Source organism: Colletes gigas, unplaced genomic scaffold (genome assembly GCF_013123115.1).
Source record: "Colletes gigas isolate AHSC1104 unplaced genomic scaffold, ASM1312311v1 Colletes_gigas_Sc00007, whole genome shotgun sequence".
Classification (NCBI taxonomy): Eukaryota; Metazoa; Arthropoda; class Insecta; order Hymenoptera; family Colletidae; genus Colletes; species Colletes gigas.
Window position 1 is genome coordinate 3811482 of NW_025106636.1, and position 20570 is coordinate 3832051.

At 42.0% G+C, this 20570-nt stretch overlaps 1 protein-coding gene across 3 annotated transcripts in view; it reads left to right on the top strand.

Annotated features, from left to right (window-relative positions):
- The window catches only part of LOC122396362 (potassium/sodium hyperpolarization-activated cyclic nucleotide-gated channel 2), a 70456-nt gene that overhangs the window by 6085 nt on the left and 43801 nt on the right, over positions 1 to 20570 (top strand). For all 3 annotated transcript variants that reach the window (XM_043394686.1, XM_043394687.1, XM_043394688.1), the window contains exon 2: positions 1919 to 2189. In XM_043394686.1, the coding sequence (XP_043250621.1) occupies positions 1927 to 2189 (263 nt within the window). In that variant the 5' untranslated portion in view covers positions 1919 to 1926. The remainder of the gene's footprint in view (positions 1 to 1918; positions 2190 to 20570) is intronic.

Below are 20570 nucleotides of genomic sequence, written 5' to 3' on the forward strand. Positions count from 1 at the left end.
ACCTTCTGTTTTAAAAGCTTTTAAAAAATTGACCAGTTGTCGATCAATCTTTATATTCGTTTATTCCCTCACTGGAGAATTTTAATTTTTCGTGTTCAGAATCTTGATTTGTCAGAACCATGCTTCGGATGATGTCACAGCTTGATGAAATAGCTCTCAGAATAGTCTTTGTGTCACTAGAAGTATCAGTTTCGAAAGAACTGAAATTCATGCAACATTAAACTTCATTGTCTTGACAGACAGGTTTCGAGAAATAAAATTCATCAGTGAATCGTTTAATCAGAAGACTACAGAGTATGAGATTGCTAGAATTGCCTTTTCAGTTATAATTGAAATTTGTTCTAGTAGTCATTCTAATTATTCATACTGCTATACTAATTAATTGTACAAGTTGATACATTGCTGAATGTTACATGTTTGAGCTTACAAATTTCTTGCAGTCTTCCAACATGTTTTTATCGTTATAATAATCATTCGTATAAACAAGTTACTGTCTTGGACTTACCTCTTCAAATAATGACATACTTAAGCTTCCTCCCAGTTGTTCTTCCAACATATTCCTGCCATTGTAGTAATTATTCACGTGCAGAAGATGGTTCACTAAGGAATACTGCAACAGTTTCAAGGTGATCATCTTCTTGCTATGTTACAGCTGTCTCATCAGACGATAAGAAACTTGAGCCCTGTTTCAGTAGTTCTTCAAAAGTTTTCCTACCATCTTGATAATTATTCATGTATATAAGACGGTTCTTTCATGAGTTTGGATCTGCTTCCCAGTAAGCAGCTTTTTGTTCTACGAGAACTGCTTTCAGATAATGGACTTTTGTATCTAATTACAGACAATATGACCGTTTCAAAATATTCCTACTACTACGATAATTGTCCACTTATACGAGCTTACTTTCCACAATATTTTTGCCAGATCATGTAGGTGAATTTTCCCGATCCCGATGTTACACTTTCACCAAAGTACAGTTGCTTTCCTGGTTTATCGATTGCTTGAGTTTCCAATGAGATGCATACGATCCAATTTCATACGATTCGATGCAACCAACATGCTCGATATCAATTAATTATCAGTAAATAATCTTCGATAATTATAGCCCAAAGTAGATTTTATGTCGGTGTATTTAAATTGAAATTGTTAAATTTATAATTAATCTATTCACGAATGGTTATCTATATAAGTTAATCTATAAATAGATAGAAATCATTAGACTAACAATCAACGCAAATGGTACTCGAGGTTCTTATATCCTCTTGTAAATGTCGTGTCCGTTATAAATAGCAGAGTTAAAGAGAATTCTCTCAGTTACTGTATTTAATAGAGCGAACAGTGCCTGGAGGTTTTTACGTTTCGCGTGTAACTGTTGATGGTGTGTATGGTATGTTTGGGAACTGGAAAGGAAGTCGATGGGAGGTCGGAATGAGCTCGCATGTGCGTCGACGATTGTGGAGGGGGCGTTTTATAGCATTGCAATCTGCTTCTGCAACCTGACTTGGGTATTAATTATATGGGGCATGGGGATTAATACTTCCAAGTCAGTTATTATTTGCAATTCAAAAATTTCATTTCCCTGCTCCTTGAAAAGGCCTACGTTTCTCAGAAATTAGTACTATTTCAACGAACCATACCTCAGTCTATAATTTCAGAAGTTTTCTCTGCGTTACAAATAGTCAACTTTATAATTGAATTCAGTAGTCAGATTCCAGAGGAAATTGGATAAAAAGAATTGAAAGTATCTTGACCTTGATCGACCCAATTTTAGAATTGAATTTAGCAGTCAGATTTCAGGAGAATTGAAAGTATCTGATGTTTGGGAAAGGCTTTTAGAAGGATGAACCCTCGAAGATTAGATGTAAACTAGAGTCTCGTTAAAAGGGTGACACTAATGGCAAGGACTGTGTTTTTTTCCAGGCAACGAGATGAATTACAAGGGCAGCGGGAAGGTCCACTTCGGAGTGGACGACGTGTCCCTCTATGGGACGCCGAAGGAGGAGCCTGGCCCGGGTTTACCGGGCCAGGAAGTCAAGCAGAGCTTCCTGAAGAATCAGCTTCAGGCCTTGTTCCAGCCGACGGATAACAAGCTGGCCATGAAGCTGTTCGGCAGCAAGAAGGCGCTGATGAAGGAACGGATCAGGCAAAAGGCTGCAGGTCACTGGGTCATCCATCCTTGCTCCAGTTTTCGGTGAGTCTTTCCGCAGTCTATCAAACTATTTTGCCTCGACAGGCAACGGTATCGACCGCGTGGACTACGAATACGATGAATTCCACGACTTTGCGCTTCTTCCCCACCTGGAAGACCACTTTTTCCTTGAAATAGCGGCCCGAGTTAGGGTCGTGCTTTGCATAAAGCATGGAAAGAGGCGAACGCCACTCTGATAGATTTTGCCTCCATTTTCTGTACTAGAATTCAATTCTGTTCAATTCCGTCTTCACAGTTAAAGTAGACAAGTGCTTCTAAAAACTTGTAAGTTTGTTTCATAGTTGGAGGTTGACCCAGTCCCTTAACAACCACCTGTACAGCAATCTCCAGCCAGGTGAAACAGATTGTTTAACGTAACCGTTAAGTAGCCATTGTTTATTTCTCAAAGAAGCTGAGATTCGCGATAGGAGACAGATCTCGAACAGCCAATTAAAATCGATCCGACCATGGACGATGTCCATCGTTTCGTGCTCACCCAATTAATCATCCCCGTTGGCTATAAATAAGAATCTCGGTTCCGCGTTTACAATTTACTTTTGGACGGTCGCTTCCTTTTCGTGACGGATTACGAGATCGTGGCGGAGTATCAGATCGCCGAAGCTTTATAGGAAGTTCGTGTATTGTAGCGTCGAAGGGGGAGATGATTGTTTCTGGCTCTGACCAGTTTGCTTTGAATTGGGATGGGAGCTGAAGCGCCCTCGGCGATCAGTTTGATTTGTATAAAAAGGAGACCGCAAAGGGTACCCCCGCGGACACGGGGATCGAAGCACAACAGTCAAAGTAAGATCCCGTGCGCGACGCGATCGTTAACGAGGATCGAGTTTGAAGGATCTCGCGCGCGACAACGCGGACCACTCCCGTCTGTCCTAATTACCAATTAAAACGTCTAATTAAAGTGCCTTGCCGCGGTAGCAGGAATTCGAATCGAGCGAAATGTTACGTCGAACGTTTCTTCGCCCGCGATTGCGCGCTGATCGGCTATGACCCAGTTCGCAATTTCGCCGGAGAAAACAATCAATGATAAATCTGGCTGCGCTGAATAACACATGACTCTATAAACACGCTTCCGGCTCCGTTATAAAAATACGAACCGCCTAAAATGTTTGGATGAACTTTGACCACCGCGGGAACGGTTCACGCTTGTATATGGAACGCGTCAAGACACCGGTACGTGTTGTTCGATAACTTTAGACGCAAACTGGGCCGAGGTGGAATTTTTAGGGAACACTTTCCTCAAAGAAAACGTCCCCGGTTGTAGTATACAATTTGAGATACAATTCAACACGATATTTGCAAATTCAATTCCAGTCCATGACTACTTAAAGTAGTAGTCATGCACAAAGGGAGAGTTCCAGTAAACTTGAATTTAATGCTTGAAAGATTTCAATTCTTGTTTGAAAGATGTTTAACACGTAGTATAAATAATATTAATAGTACTGTTCTCGATCAGTTAGCTTCCAGAGACAGCTGCAGTTGATTCGAACGGTTCAGTTGTTCAAGAAAGTCTGGTTTCCGGGTTTGCAAGACGTGCGGGCAGATTTATTTCCCAGGAACAGGTCGTTCGGTCTTAAAATTTTCCCGGTCCTACTTATATCCTCGCGTGTCAGACCTGTTGGAAGAATTATAGACACTTTGGGGATACCTGGCCTTTGTCTTCCGCGACAGGATAAAGCACTTTCTCGTATCGGGGTCGAATTCCTCGGCCGGCTTGGTCCCGGGGAACTGGAATGCATCTCTCCGCGGCGACATATTTCGAGGAAAGACCGAACAAAGAAGGTATTCGTCCTGCGGGAGCAGGATAACGCGTTCCTTTGGGTACGGACCGATCGATTCTTGTCGTTGGAACGACGATGGTCTAGTTTGGGATAAAGGTGTACCGGGAAATCGTTGTTTCCGGTGACGCGCGGTACCTACTTTCTCAAAACAATCTACACTTCGGTGTGATACAGCCTTATCTCCGCGACAACTACCTCGGAATATTCTGAAAACACGAAATAAACTTCCATTGGCGTTTGTGGGTTCGTTTAACATTGTTTTTGAATTTCTACGAATCAATCTTTATTTAGCGATTGTGTCGACTGCTAGAGTGACTAGGAATGAAAATTGAAATTTTTATATTTGTCGATATATCTTCGTGAGAGTATCGTCAATGAATCAGTGAAGACTTCCCAATGAAAATGAGTCCAAACATGACTATATTCGGATTACTTTTGATTATATGTATTGCATGGACGAAGAAAGATTAGACCTAGATCGAAGGGAATGTAATATCACGAGTGTGTAGAATGTGGACAGCAGGGAATAATTTTTATTCAATCACAGGCCTTACGAAAGTCAATTAAGACTATATTATACTATAATTATACTATAGTTTTTTAAAAATGACTCGATTAAAAAATGGTCCGAATGGGGTCGTGTTTGGACTCATTTCCATCGGGCTGATCTCGTCAATCCATTGATAATGTTCAAAACTTGACTTGCTTAATTGCCAATGGCATCGAGATCTCTGGCTCCAGTTTCGATCTAACGATCCGCAAGAAGAATCGTTCACTTATACATGTGGTAGCTTTCTGTATATTGAGGACCATCTAACATCCACCTTAAACACTTTTATCAAAAACTTACAACTACCCTTAGGTCAACACAGAGTCTTTAATGAATAGCTACCAGAAAATGATCATGAATGGCTATTTTTAAGGCAGCCAAACGATCATTCTCTATTGCTCATGACTAGTAATTATTATTTAGGGGACTTGTAGCGTGGGTGTTCGAAGAAAGTACCTTGTACCGCGTTCGTTTCTCACGAATGACCGTTTGAGTCATCTTCTTTGGCTAGTTTAGGGTTAACCGCGGGGTCAACGGCCTCTTTGTCGCGTCGCCACGGGCCGATGCAATTCCTGGGAACGAAAGGGGCGTGCGTTTTTCAAGAATCCGTCGTTATAAATATCGTCGCCTGGTGCGATAGCTTGCCGCGCGCACGCGGACCTAACTATTTTTAGCCGAACCTTTAAACGAGTATCTGACATCTGGCACGCCGGGGATCAGAGGTCATTTTTATAGTTAGATTCCGTGGACCGTAAATACGTCTCGCTTCCTGGATTGAATCAGAATAGATCAACCTTGTTCATCACCGGGAAAATCCAATAATTGCGCGGAATTCTGAGTTACGGGGATTGAGCAACCGTTTCGCGGAACGTTCCGTGGTGGATGTTGGAATATCGTAGAAATTCGCTGTGCGTGGGCGGTTGTTCTTGAACCTCCATCGCGCTGTCTATCGAAATCTTTCGCGTCATTCAAACATTTTCGATTCGAATTTCATTTTGTACGCGGTATTGAGATTTTGGTCGCTTTAATGGATCGAATGAAAAGAAAACTTGTTTTACTTGACCTAACCTCCAAATGTAAAATTTCCTTCACATTTGAACAAGCAAACATTTTACGCTGTTGGCAGGTTACCTTGCGAAACAGACTAATCGCCATTGCAATTAGAAACGTAGGGTTATCGATAAGGGAAACATAAGTCATTGTAATCATTATTAAAACGACTTTGTGTCGTAAACCAAAAGAATGTGTACACGTTGTACCAGAATAATTACATAATTGCATATAGGCGCGCTGTCGAAGGCCGCATTTAAATCTAACCTCAAATGGTCTCTAATGCTCCACGTTTCTAGGTTACCAATATACGAGCTGCAAATCCCTTTGAATGGAAATTCATAGTTTTCACTGCACTGATCCACGTGGTTTACGACTCTCGCGTGAAAGTGTAAAACGCGAAAAAAAATTAGAATTAAGCAATGATTCTTGTGGTCAAACAAGCAATTATTTATGAACATTTCATCTTGTACATCTCTCTATAAAACAATATAAAGACATAAAAAAGGACGATAAATTATTAAGATGTAATTCGAATTAAAAATCTGTATGTTTGTGATGTCCTCATAACTCCTATTGTTTGGGTCCAATCAAGATGAAATTTCATTTAGTTGATCTTTGTATACCAGTGAATAGTATAGACTGGTTAATTTGTAAAAATATTAGAAGATTTAAATATAAATATTAGTGGATGAGGAAGGCTAAATTGCTTGTTTACTTCGAGGATCGTTTCTAAATGTGGTTCTCGTTACATTATAAATCTTGCTCAATACATTTAGGTGGTAATGGTTTTCGTACATGAAATTCGATTATCGATTAAAATTGCATTCCAAACGTTTTATATCACGCCCTGTCGGAGAAAGAAGGTCGAAGTTGGATGGTTCTTTGGACAGTGGCCAATAGAGCGGGTCAATGAAATCGTAGTAGCGCAGCGGCGTCGAATGTTTAATTAATGAGTCGACTCGATTCCGCAATTTGGCTTTATAATTTTGTTTCTTCCGCGGTTGGATTAACGCCCAACGTTTGTGACTCATCCGATGGATCATTTATGAATAAACCAGACATTATGCAGATGCTACCGATCGAATGAATGAAATATAGTCGATGTAGTAATCGATGGCACTTAAAATGGCGTCGGAATTTCTACAAAGCAGATGCTGAATATTCATTGAACGTCGAATGATTAGTGGAAGATCGAGTATAAATACTCTGCAGATATTTATGCGATGGTTTACGAATTATCTACGATCGAACATTACTTTTTATTCCTGGACGTTTGAAGTTTATAGATCAGGAAGAATTTTTTAGGGAGGTTGATACAGTACGAAGTGAGAAATTACAATATTGATCAAATTTCACATACCTCCCTCTCAGGTTGTCTCTGCTCGGTTCGAAGCTGGTGACAACTTGAAAGGGTTTCGATAAGCCACAACGGTGGATGAAAAAGCTTTCGCGGAGAAACATTAATCAAGACGTTAAAAGTATTACATTGCCCGGTTAAAGTTCTTTTGGCGACGAAAGAAGCCAGCAAATATTTTTCCTTCCCGTAGAATCTTTCCTTTCATCTGATTGTCGGTCGACGAGAATACGTACTTACTAGCGGAGGATGCACGGAATAGGGTAAAGACTTCCACGAAAGACGCTTTCGACGGAACCGTGAATTTATTTCATCCTACCGAGCCATTAGCGAAATTAAGGACCGGAGAAATTAAAACTCGTCGCCCTAGAACGTCCAAAATATTCCTAGTATCCGGTAAACAAATTACTTACGAAACGTCCCGAATTCATAGTTTCGTCGAATATGTCCTGAAATATAGGCTTAACAATTTTCCATTGAAATATTAATAACTCTGGATTAAGATTTAATTCGGTGACAACCTGGCGGGGAATAATCCATTGATATAACTGCTAAAATAAATGTGGTTTTATTAGGGTCGTAATGCAGAACTCTGACACCTAAGTTATAGTTACAGTTTGAGAATTACTTCTAGTACAATTAAACAGTTATGGGACGAATCCAGTGGCATACTCATTAACGACCACATGTATCAGTTTCCAAGCGTTGGAGTACCAAACAGTTATTGAAATAGGTTGTCACTGCTATTAATAGTATCGATACAATTCGAACATCGAGTACCGTTGTGACCTCAAGAATACTACAATGCAGCTAGTCCGTTATCAAAGTTATGGATTATTCCAATAACTTACAAGATATATTTACTCGATTTTTAGAAACCAAGTCTCCAAATTTGTCGATTGTCTCGTTTAAAACTAGAAACATTATTGATCGATGGTAAGATGAAGCTTGAGAACCACTGTCTTAAAGCATCCTAAAAGAGTCAAAAACATATCATTATTTATAAATTCTTTCATTTATCAGAATATGTTTATAAACAGCTGGGATATAACTATCGGTGTCACAGCATGTTTTCAGTATAGTGCATAATATTCCATTAAAATAAAAAACAAAACAATTTGTTGTTCGTATTAACAAATAAAAAATATTCAAAGATTCTATAAACGTGTAGAAACAGAAATGCGGTGGAATTTGAAAAAAATCTTGATCGGTTTCCTAGAGAAAAATTTCCAAAGGCATTCTCGTCCGTTATCGTTTCCCCTGCGTCGAGGGGAATCCCGCGCGAGTAACGAAAAATGGAGTCGCTTGATTCTCCCAATGGAGCCCTAGCGAGGAGCAGTCGGAGCCGAGAGGACAAAGAAGGAGGAAGGGAATGCAGATTGAAGCGGGTATGTTCGGCATAATGGCAGTTAGAATCATGCCGGCTGGCATCAGCTGTAAGAATGATCTCAGAATAATCATCCGATTAAGCGAGAGGAGGCTACCGTGTCACTGCAACAGGCACGTTGCTTCGAGGATCGCACGTGTCGCGCGTGTGCTCCCGTCCACCGATTTCCCGTCCCTGTTCACACCATCCGTGCCCACGAGTCCATTAAAACTCCAGAAATCCCAGATTTACGGCACGGACGGTACTTCCGTTTCGTCGGAAGCGGCAGAAGAAATAAACATACGAGTATTCCAAGAAAAACACTTTGCCTTCCCGATACGCGAATATAGTAGCACTATGGAAGTGGTAGGAACACGAGTACTAAGCCTACTGAAAGTAGTAAACTTATTAGAAATACTAAAAGTATGAGAAGTATCAGAAGTGCAGTAGAAGTATAGAACTAGTATTATTGGAAACTTGTATGAGGTGCACTATGACTACTAGGAGTATTAAGAAGTACTGTAAGTAGTAGGTTTACGAATATTAGAAAAAGTAACAGTATTGGGAACACTATAAGTACCAGCAGTATCACGAGTTCTACGACTATTAAACTACTAGACTTATCAGTGATAATTGAAAAGTATTAGGACTACTAGACAAGTAGTTACAAGTCCACGCGTAAATGGCATTATTTTCATCATAAATTTTAGCCAGTAGCGAGGTAATCTTTTTAAAAAATTCTGGTGGCTACGTCTCGACCCTTCGACAGTCAACTAAATTGGAAGTGCTTGAAGTCTCATCGCTACCTGTAGGAAGTGGGACACGCGGTAATAAACTTAGACGTCTGCGGTGGGCTAAACAGCCCGAGCGTCGCTCGGGGTAAACCGTTCGTTGCTCGACAAGTCTTACTCGTACTAAACCGTCAAAGGGTTAATTCCATCCGCGTACTCGCCGGCCAGCCAATATACGCACCGACCCCGACAAAGTGGCACGCCCTCCATATACGGAAATTCCATTCGATAACGTTTACGATGTAAACTACGATCGCGGGGAAGGGTCAGGAACGACTCGATTCGTGGCGGGTCCGATAAGAGCACCAGCCAGGCGTCAGGTCCATTCGCGCGGGATGATTAGGTGTCTCGACGGCCGGGCATCATTAGTCGGCGCAAGACACCGCGTATCGTATCTCGCGCAGTTCATATTCACGCATTCCCCCGGGTCAATTAAGACGACTCGTGGCTATTCTATCATTCCCGACCCCGGTTATGCAATTTCGCGTCGAACGCCATACGCCTGGCCTGACCGTCTATTTCAGTCCCGCGCGGCGAACACTCGTGGATCGCGCTGGTTGACTCTAATTTCATCGCTTTTGTCGCAAATACGACGAAAGATCGTCCCCCCGTCCAAACGAATCAACATGCGCTGATTTTTATTTAGATAGGAATCGATGAGCCTTCCGCGACCCTAACCTCAACTCCCGAAGGAAATAATGGACGCCATTGATAACAGAATGTAGGGTTAAATGTGGCTGCTAAAAATAGTAGGCTGTTGCCAGGCACGGTGTTAAAATCCGTGACATAACCTCGAATACAAAATCTCTGAAATAAGAGAGAGAAAATTATTTAACTCCAACGTTTCTTCCCATTGTTGAGAACAGAGAAAATATTTAACGTGGTCGTGCTCGAAGTCACGTTATCGTATATATTTTTAGATTTGACCTCCGCCATTGCGATACAGATACACAGTTCCCGTTCGGAAGAATATTCGAACCAAGACCCCCATGTTTTCGAGCGTCCAGAGTGGATCTATATTTTCGAACGTTTCACCCAGTATGTAGTCGCGACGATGGCGATGCTCCAACCGTCGCACGTCGTTCGATCATCGTTCCCCAGCACGGCCTTATCACCAGCTCCGTTTGGACTTTCGTCCAGCGTGTCTGGAACGCCCAAACGAGACAAAGGAGCCAAGATTAGCCTGGTTTCCCTGGCCCAAGTACAAACTGTTATTATCGGAAGTCCGTGGAACAGGGCCGGGCGAGGCGTAGTGTTGCTTGTTCCCTAACTGCACGGCCGTTTTCCCCCTACCGGGCTATCGAGTTTTATTCGACGATTAATTAGGAAAAACGCTTAAGGGGAACGGCGCCGTTTCGTTAATGCCCACCTGTTCCGGGTATCGTAGTTGTTCGCGTTCCGCCATTCGCATTATAATCGCCGCGAAATTGTTTTCCGCATCGCAGTCCGGCGATAGTAAACGATGGCGCGGACGTGGACCTTAAGGGGATATGATTTCGGCGATACCATAAGTGGGTTGAACTTATCTCCAAGGCTACAACGTTGCCTTTTCCGTTTTTTTTATCGTGAAATGTCTCGTTCGTATCGACTGAACCGCTTTATTCGGTCTCAAACTTTTGGTCGGGGAAAAGTTTTACAATGGAATTATGTTTCCACGGTTTTTGATATACTTTGCAATCTGTGCTTCAAGAAAATCTGTTTATTCGGAGCGCACCACGAAAGTTACTCCTGAAATCTGAGTTGGGCTAATTTAATTTATTTAATGATGAAACAGACAGTGACAAAGAATAACAAAGAATGGAAAATGTTCGTGGATGAAGAAAATGTGGGGGTAGCAGACGACAGGAGATAGCAAGGAACAATACACGATAAGAAATAATGACAGACAATGGCAAATATTCTGAAATAACAATGTACAGCAAGAAACGTAGAAATATTGTAATAAAATGCCAACAAACACTATTAAACAACAAACGACGCGAGACAATAACAAACTACAAAATACTGCTTTCAGTAACATTTTTAAGAAGAAAAAGTATTTTATTCCGACTATTCAGAACGCCATCGAGGAGGTTACGGGCAAAGAAAAAAGAGCAACGATAAGTTTATCGAATTTCACGGCTATTTCATCGTGGATCGGTGGGAGACGCCATTTGCCGTGGAGTTCCCAAAGAAACGAGAAGGAGGAAACGTTCCTTTCGTCGATCGTCCGACGTTCAACGATTTCTCGTCGACGAGCTTCGACTTCAATCAGCGTCGTCACGTGGCCAGCCATTACGTAACCTGGTCTGACCGTGCCACATACCGGCGGTCCGTGTTAGCGGTAGGAAACCATTGTTTAAATTTGCAAACTACCTAATGATAGGACAGAGCCGAACAAGGCCTCTGCAATTTTCAACTGCCAGCCGGTTTCCGATCACATCTGCCAAGTTTAGAACGACAGGAGAGTGTCATCGCACTTGGCGCGATGATAGATGTCCAGATCGGGGGACTTGGGTGCTGGTACGGATATCTGAATGGTCCAAAGGTTCAAAGCAATGACTCACAGACTCCAAACACTGAAAACTTTACTCAAACTAAAACTGAAAATACAGTTCTTAAATTCGATTCGTTCAGACACAAAGATTAGAAGTTCGAACACTGTGAACAGCTCAATAATAGTGAGTCCCCAATGTTCAACAGGTTCAAAGTATAGTTGAGCACTTTGAATTAGTGATAAGAAAGTCTCAATCTAAAATTTAAAGTTCTCCAGGTTTGTTTTAGTAAAACTCAAAATCCAGACGTTAAATGAAATCCATATAGTCTATCGAGTATAGTTAGGGAAGATTGAGTTCCCAATGTTCAGCAGGTTCAAAGTATAGTTGAGTACTTTGAGTTAATTATAAGAAATTTGTTCGATTCTAAAATTTAGAGTACGTTGTTCGACTTTGTTTTGGTCAAAGTTAGTGTTGAAACGTATAGTTAGTCAAGGTTGAGTTCTATAGTTAAAGAAATCGAATGATCAGAAATTCGACTGTCAAATAATTTCCGCGAGTTCCAAAGTTCAATAGAATTCTGTCAATGGTCCCCATGTAAATTAATATTAATGAGAAGTACCAAGATCGGATATATTAATCATTCCAGCCCTAATGGGCGGATTTTAATTGCATTAAAGCCGAGAAATGAGTAATAGATTATAGTAACAATACGCGGAAAATCGAGAAGCCATTAACGAAAATCAATGAATAGGCAATCACTCTTTCGCAGAGCGTAAAAATATTAATGACACGCTAAATCGAGATACTTGGGACGATCGTTTCGTCATCGATCAGTGTCAGTTAACGCCAACGTACGATCCACGCGTAATTAGGCGCTATAATTCGAGCTCCACTATTGATTCCCATAACTATTCACGTAAAAATAATTTCGATGTCATTACTGTCAATAATATCACTATACTTACTACTATTTTACGTTATAATCACGTGCAACTATTCAAATACTGGTATAACAAAACTCGAGTACTCAAATATTTGAATTGCGACAGTGAAATACTTGAATACTTGAGTAGTCGATTCTTAGATACTACAGCAATTGAATAGTCGACTATTTGAATACTCAAACGATTAGAATTGAATATTCAAGTAGTCAAGTAGTCAGGTGTTCGAATAATGATATTCAAACGTCCCATTATTAAATAACGTAATCTGAATGCAAAAGATAAAGGTTGATAGAATCGCGAAAGATCAACGAATGTATCAATGAACCCGCCGCGAGAGGGAAGGCGATCGATCGCGTAAACTCGGCTGATCCGACTTTAATGGCCGCGCAAACTTGAAACGTTGCGGGATTACTTCCTGCCCGAGTCAGCGACTCGCGTTTCGAAATATCTCGCCAGAACGTTTGCCGATCTTATTAGGGCCCGCGAATGAAAGGAAACCGATCACACGACACGATTTCTGCTCAGAAACAATTTGGCTACCTTGTCTCTAAATCTTCAAGACAAATAAGACACTCCGTATACGATCCTATTTATAAAAATAGATTCCTTCCAGAATAGTTCTAACCTGATGGTGTAATTGAACAGCCCATTCAATTAGACATTTAAAGTGGTCAAGATAAATGGGACATCGTGCGTACAAAATTATTTCCAAGAGAGATTAATTCCAGGAAAAGTTCCGCCCTCCCTCCGTAACTGAACGGTCTATTCAGTTAGCGTTTCAATAGGCTGGCACAATATTGCAAAACTGAAATCAGAGTCTACATTTGCTTCATACACAGTCTTGACACAGTTTTCACGAGCGCTGCTCAAAATGGCCTTAGGGTAGGAAGATTAATTTTGCATGGACGTCTATTGTCTAATTTCTGTAAAAAGGAATTACTATTCCCACAGTAAAAATACTTAACATCAGTACCACTACTATTATAGTAAATCGAACAGAATTATTTCGACTCTGTGTTTCCAATCTACAATTTTTTAAATTGTTAAAATTTCACTGCATTTGTCGATTCTTTAATAAAATTGTTCCATTTAAAATATGTCTTATATTTTAAAAAACAAAATGGAGTGCTTTTGGGCGCAGAATGGCTGAAAGGATCGATTTATGTAAAGAAATCTGGAATCTTCTTCTGTCCTCGATAGGGGCAGAGTTATGGTCCGTTCCAGTTAGTAGATTCGCCCTGTACACCATCGACTAAATCATAAATCGATATACTTGGCTCGAAAAAGAAATGTTACCAGAAAATTCCCAGCAGAGTTCGCTGCATCGCAAAGCAGCATGCATCCCGGCGTGCATCGGACATGTATGGCCTTTCATTCGGACGTCGCGGCTCCCTTAGCATAAATTTGAAATTGCAATCGACGTCCCGTTGTCCCATGACGTCCCGTGCCACCCACCGCGCGCAAGCTCTACGCGGCTATTTATGTACGGTGTTGACACGCTGCGCTTAATTTAGTCTAATCGAGTGAACCCGGAAGCTTCGAGACGCTATCGATCCCCCGACCGGCCTCCTGGTTCTCGAAGATGTCTGGAACGCAAGCGTGCATAGCGACCACCATGATTCCCTTCGACGCAGTTAATCCTGTTGCTGCTGCATCCCGTATCCCCCGGGAAATAGAAGTATAATATTCCATCGAAATATACTCTAACCTCAATTTTCAACGAGAATACGAAGAATTCGACGTCATTTCATACGTATCGCTACAAAGCTGTGTAATAATTCAACGTTATCGTATATGGCCTGAAATATGTCTTGGTTTCTTTACTGCATCACCTAGGGAATTAATTTCCATGATGTCATCCATGATTCGATACCCTTGGTCGCTTCAAAACTGTATAATAATTCAACATTATCATATAATAACCTGAAATGTGTCTTCGTCTCTTTACTGAGTCACCTAGGGAATTCATTTTTTTAGTGACTTTTTGAAACCTGTTTCTAGAGGATCGGTAGAGTGATAGATCACAGTAACACGAGTAGTTATGGAGTATCGATGATGCCCGCTTTCAAGCGACGATTTTTACCCCGGATTCGAGACAATTATCCCCACGCTATTGTTTGTTTGTTTACTCCTACTCTGGTATGATTACAAAATGAAAGTTTTGAACTAACAGGTTACTTTTTCCCAATTTCGATCGAAAGATTTAATCGCGAGGAAATGGTGTTTGGAGACCTCTGGTAATAATGATAAAAAGCGAAAGAATAACGAGATTGTTTGGCTGACCTAGAGGTCCCAAAATCATTACCATCGGCAACAAGGTCAGCCTTCGTCTCTGATCGACATTTTCAAGTTGATCTGCCCAACGAACTCCCCCCCTCTTTCTCTCTCTCTCTCTCTCTCTCTCTCTCTCTTTCGATGTCACCTTCACCGCGACCAGGTAATCTCGCGGGAGTTTCACCCGTGTGTCACACGCTCACACGTGTCGTGTGTTGTACGAGGAGATATCGAGGCGGCAGGTATCCGATGGGCGTTCGTGTGTCGGTGCGACCCTGCGCGTTAGGTCTTACTGGGCCATGGCCGTCTGGTTAGCTATAAGGAACAGGAGGCGGTTCAAATATTTTATTAGTCCAAGATTAACAGCCATCCCCCGGCGGAGCTGGTTTCCGGGGGACACGGGACGAAGGGGGGGGGGCCGGCTCCGGGCATGATTTTGGCGCTGATTTTCCGAACCTGACCTGCAATTTTGTCTGGATTGAAAATAGATTCGTCGGGGTACGGGTGTACGATCGATTCACCGTGTTCTGGAGTTCGGTAATGTCTCCCTGCGACCACCGTTCGACGAAGTTTGACCGTTCTGTGACTCTGGTAACCGAATCAGATTTACCTCTAAATGCAGAAGATAGTGGAAAACAATTTTAGAGAATTTTAACGATGTCTCGGTAGAGAATTCAATCCCAAAGTACAGTTAGAATTAATAGAGCACCGTAATGTTAACGCGTGGGCCCCACTGGAGGGCAAGTAACATAAAAGCGACCGGTATGGAGCGCCGTGGAAACCGCCGACGATTAACGACGATTAATCTGTTCCATCAGCGTACGCTGATGGACGAACGAGGCTTCCTTCTCCAAACGACGAGAAGAAGCAATTCCGCGGAGTGTCTGGTTAATTGCAACCGGCGAAAATCTCAATCTCGTGATGGCCGCTCCGGTCCGTCGCAAAATGGACGAATCGTAAAGCGCGGGGCGTAAACCCCGGGGGGGATGCTGAAGATTTAGTGGCGACAAACCGGCGGCCGTTGTTACTCGTAAATTTCCCGTAAAACTGGAGGATCGAAACTTTCAACGGGGTCCGTGGGGTTGCGTAAACATAACCGGGACACCGCCAAGTCCGTAAACCCGAAATTCCAGTCGCTGTTTCTGCCAGTAACGACTCCGTGTACCGTTAATCTCCGCGCAACGATGAATTCTGGAGCCAGACCACAGTAACGGAAGCAACGTTAGCGACATTCGGACACCGTGGGCTATTCGCGACTCGTGCTTTTAAATCGTCGAGGTTCCACGTAAAGATAAAAGTGATTTTTCCCGGCCAAGATAACATTATTGCTTTCGGTCGCCTACAAGTCCCACTTTGTCATAAATTTATGCTAATCACTATCAACGTACGTAAGCACGTTTATTGGTCGAGAGAGCAATTATGGAGATTCGTTCTAAGTCTGTGCAGATAATGCAGGGAAAGTAATAATTTTAATTCCTCGCAGACGGAATTTACATTTTCTCACGTTCGATTGAAACTGTTGGCTTTGCTACAAATTATGCAGTGGGGTCTCAAGAACGTTTTCTTGGCGTTATGGTTGGTGGACTGCCCTTAAAGTCGTTCTTGTAATTATATGTTACATTTTCCGTAGATACAAATAGGTTATGTCGATACGTCAAAGTCGATACACCGTCATGTTCGTGTATCGATACTGTCATATCGATATTGTTGTGTCGATACTGTCATATCGATATCGCTGTATCGATACCATCACGTTCATATATCGATACGTCAATATCGCTATATCGACACCCTCGCGGTGATATATTGTTTTCTTTGCATCAATGTATCGATACCATCGTATCGATATATTTCGATAGTTCTCTCGAAAGCTCGCGTGACTGGTCAGATCGATCCACACCGTCGAATTCTGTTAATGCTCCATTGTTTAAAACCCAGATACCGATCAATTTGCTAACAGACAATGTAATCCTCTGAGATCTCTTTTGAAAACCACTCATTTTTAAAACAAAGTATCATTTTTCTATTATTCCAACATAATTGGCCGTATGTAATTTTACACGCAAATGGAACAACCGACACGATATTCTTTCATTCTCGTTCAAACAATATTCGAAACTATGATTTATTGCGCGCTGAATTTATTAAATTTGTTATCGACAGATTGACGTCTTTCCAGCTTCGATTGATAAATGGACTCGCGAATTTTTGCATACTATGTCTGTGGCTTTGTTTGAATAATGATCAGTGGTTTAAACAGCCCCAATATGTAACCCATATTTCCTCAATTTTACAATCTGCTTCACTTATCTTCCCAATTACTCAAACTGTCAATTAATTCTGTTTAATAGCCTTGATCCTATACTATAAACAAAATTGCATGTACAATATTATCTTTTAATCTAGTTATGTTAAGTCTGGCAAAACTTATAAAATAATCCAGATTTTTTAAAAATATTCAACACATTTTTATTGTTTTAAACTAACATAAAAGTTAACATTCTCGCCTGGCTGGAAAATGTGCAAGCTGGAATATCATCGCTATAAACAAGTTTCTCTCAATACAACAAAACTTCTCGTTACATAAGTAAGGCACGAAACATCAAGATTGAAGTTAGCATTCATTATCCTTTGATGAATTATCATGATACTATAATTCCCCTAACAGGAAAATGTTCACATATCAGGCCATCAAACATGCACGTTACACAGTCTTACATATCAATACCACAAATATTCTCCAACAAAAACCACTCCACATATCGTATATTGAACCATCTACATCCAAAAGCTTTTCTCTATAATACATATCATCAAACATATTCCATAAAAAAAATATACACCTTCCACTCAAGGGAAGTTCAGTTTCACATGAAATTATTCCCATTGAAAAGCTCACATTCGCGCCATCGAACGTGCATTCACCTAAATTTTACCGAGAAACTTTCAAGCAAGCATTCCCTATCGTTTAACCAAACCTGACACGATATTCCCATCGGGGAGCATTCCGTCGAAATCGTTCGAAACTTTGAAAATATTCAAAGGCATAAAATATTCCGGATTTTCAATACACTCGAGTGCCGTCGAGTCCGCCGTGGCACAATCTCAAAGTGACTCGAAACTACACGTCCGTGACTTGCCTGGAAATTGAAAATTCCACGTGGTAAGTGTGCCTCTACTCGATACAGAGCCACTCCTCGTTACATATGTATGCCTCGAAACTTTGAGATTAAAGGACCTCGCTACCCCGTATGAACAATTAACGCATGCAGTTCCCTCTCCGGCGTGGAAGACGACTTCATCGTCGTCGCGAATCTTTTATGACCGGCAATTACACGCTCTGGAAACGACACGTGTAAACACGGGTCCCCAAACGACGCGATTATCCATTCGAAATGCGAGTCGCGGCGGCTAATTGCTGGCCCGCGATGGTTAAATTGCCCGCGCGCGGCGGCCTGTGCGTTACGCCCGGACGAGAAAAAGCCGCGTCGATGGCGGGGGTCGTCGCGTGAACCGACAACAGGTTCGTCGGTTTTTGTCGTGCAATTACTCGGGCCCACACATCGCGGTATGAATTCCACCAGGTCCGCAATTAAGACGACTTAATCAATTAATTCGTCTCTATTGTTGCGTTAATTCCCGGGGCGCGAAACCGCGACGACCGTGACCTACGCCCACCTCGTCGTTGCTTTTTTTCCCGCGACGCCTCTTCGCCGTTTCTTTTTCCATTTTTTTTCGTCTTTTTCGCGGCCGGATATACCAGATCGACGTCTGCGGAGTCCAACCGTGGCTAAACCGTATGCGGTGTGCGTGTGGTCGCTGGAATTCGCGGTTAGGATCGGCGAAACTTGGAATTGCACGGAGAACTTGGGGAAATTTGACACCGGGGATTGACAAATTCCCGGATGGGGTTAGCGAAATTTGCGATTGGCTCGAGAACTTTGGGAAGGTTTCACGCTGAAGACAACAGGAATAATCGAAACAGTAGTTGGAAATGCAGAAGTCTTTGGTTGGAGTATGTTTGGATCCGTTTGAATACAATAAAGCATTAAAAGAAATTGAGATCCTAGGTTTTAAAGACTCTGTGTGTGTTTGATGAGAGGAGCGTGAACGTTTGGATGCATGTTTGACTACTAAATTTTAAGAGGTGCAGAGTCCTTTAAGTTTTAAATGAACTGTGTTCGAGCATGTTGTATAAGGTTTCACAAGGAATTGTGAATATTAAATATTTCTAAACAGGTTGAAGGATGTAACTGCATGTGGTCGTCCATCGCTGTCTCGAATGGTGGACGCCGGTGTTGGAGACGACTCTAAACAGTGGCGCACGTAGTTCAGCGCATTTCTTGTTTGGTGGAAAAGCTCTAGGGAAACGTTTGAAAATGTAAGAGGCCTCTTCGTGCCTCCTGTCCTCTAAGAACGTTCGCAAAGTGTCTGGCTAATGAGCACGACGAGATACGTTTGATCGTCCGCTGCGCGCTATAACGACTCAATTAATTATTCTCAAGTAGCGTTGATCGTCGGCCCTGCGTATTGAAGTGAGTTCCAGGGGCACTGTGCACGTGTTATCGTCGATACACACTGCCATATTATCGTGTCTACGGTCAGATTCGATGGCTTTTTATCATCCATTGCTCTTGCAATATAATTTCCACTTAAATCATTCGGTATCATACACAAACATACCGAGTACTTCCTAAAGGAAATATACTTTACGTATCCAAAAGCCTCGAACTCTGTATCACGAATATAAACGTGTTCAAACACCTTCACACATTTCACTATTAAATCGTGACACGTTCCCGACATTAAAATGGCCCGTTTACCATGAAACACTATATACAGATTTACTATATCCCTCTCGATAGATCCTCCACTCAGATTATACATATCTCCGTCCTCAACAACTACAATTCACGCGTCAAACTTTCCCCATCTATAAACCCTAATTACTCCCAACAAAACCATGATCTCGCTTCAGACGTTTCGATGCGAGAGAAGGTGGGGAAGCCCCGAATCCCCTAAAAGCCCGTGTGCGCAAGACAGCCTATTCACCCACCGTTCTATAGTTACAACGATGCATAGAGAATGTGTAGACAGGCAAACACAGAAACCACGTTCTATTAACTCCTCTACAAGGAGGCATAAAAATTGATAAGTTTCGAAAGCACTTTCGAAAGTAGAAGCTGCTCGAGGCTCTGTTACTACAAAATTTCGAAGCTGCGATCGGGAGAAGGCAAATTTAACATTTGAGATAGTATCGTAATGTTTGGAGACTGACTATTACTGCCTACTACTTTCAATTTCTAATTTATTTAGAGTTAAGGATTGAAAGACTGTAGATGGCAATAAAAATTGATAAGTCTAGGAGGTTTGAAGATGTTTGAATTATGAATTCTGCACATACACATCTCAAATAATAGTTTTCGTAAAAAGTAGAGTAAATAATGTTGTGGGAGCGTTGGTGAGTCGCGCGAGACACCGTGTAGATAACGGGGGGAGATTTAGCAGCGGGCGAGCGTCGTAAGTCCCGAAGCGGACCGGCAGGGAAATCCCCGAATCCCCTAATAGCCCGTGGAGCCCGGTGCAGCCTATTCACGGTGGTTCCCAGAAGCTGCAACGCGACGCGTGGAGAACGCGCAGCTAGGCAAACACAGAAACCAACGTTCTTCGGTCTATTGACTCCTCTATAAGGAAGCATCTGAACGAATCACGCGGTTAAACGGGCCGAAGCAATCGCGGCGTCGTGATCGACGCCCGGACACGAGCGAGACCCGTCGAG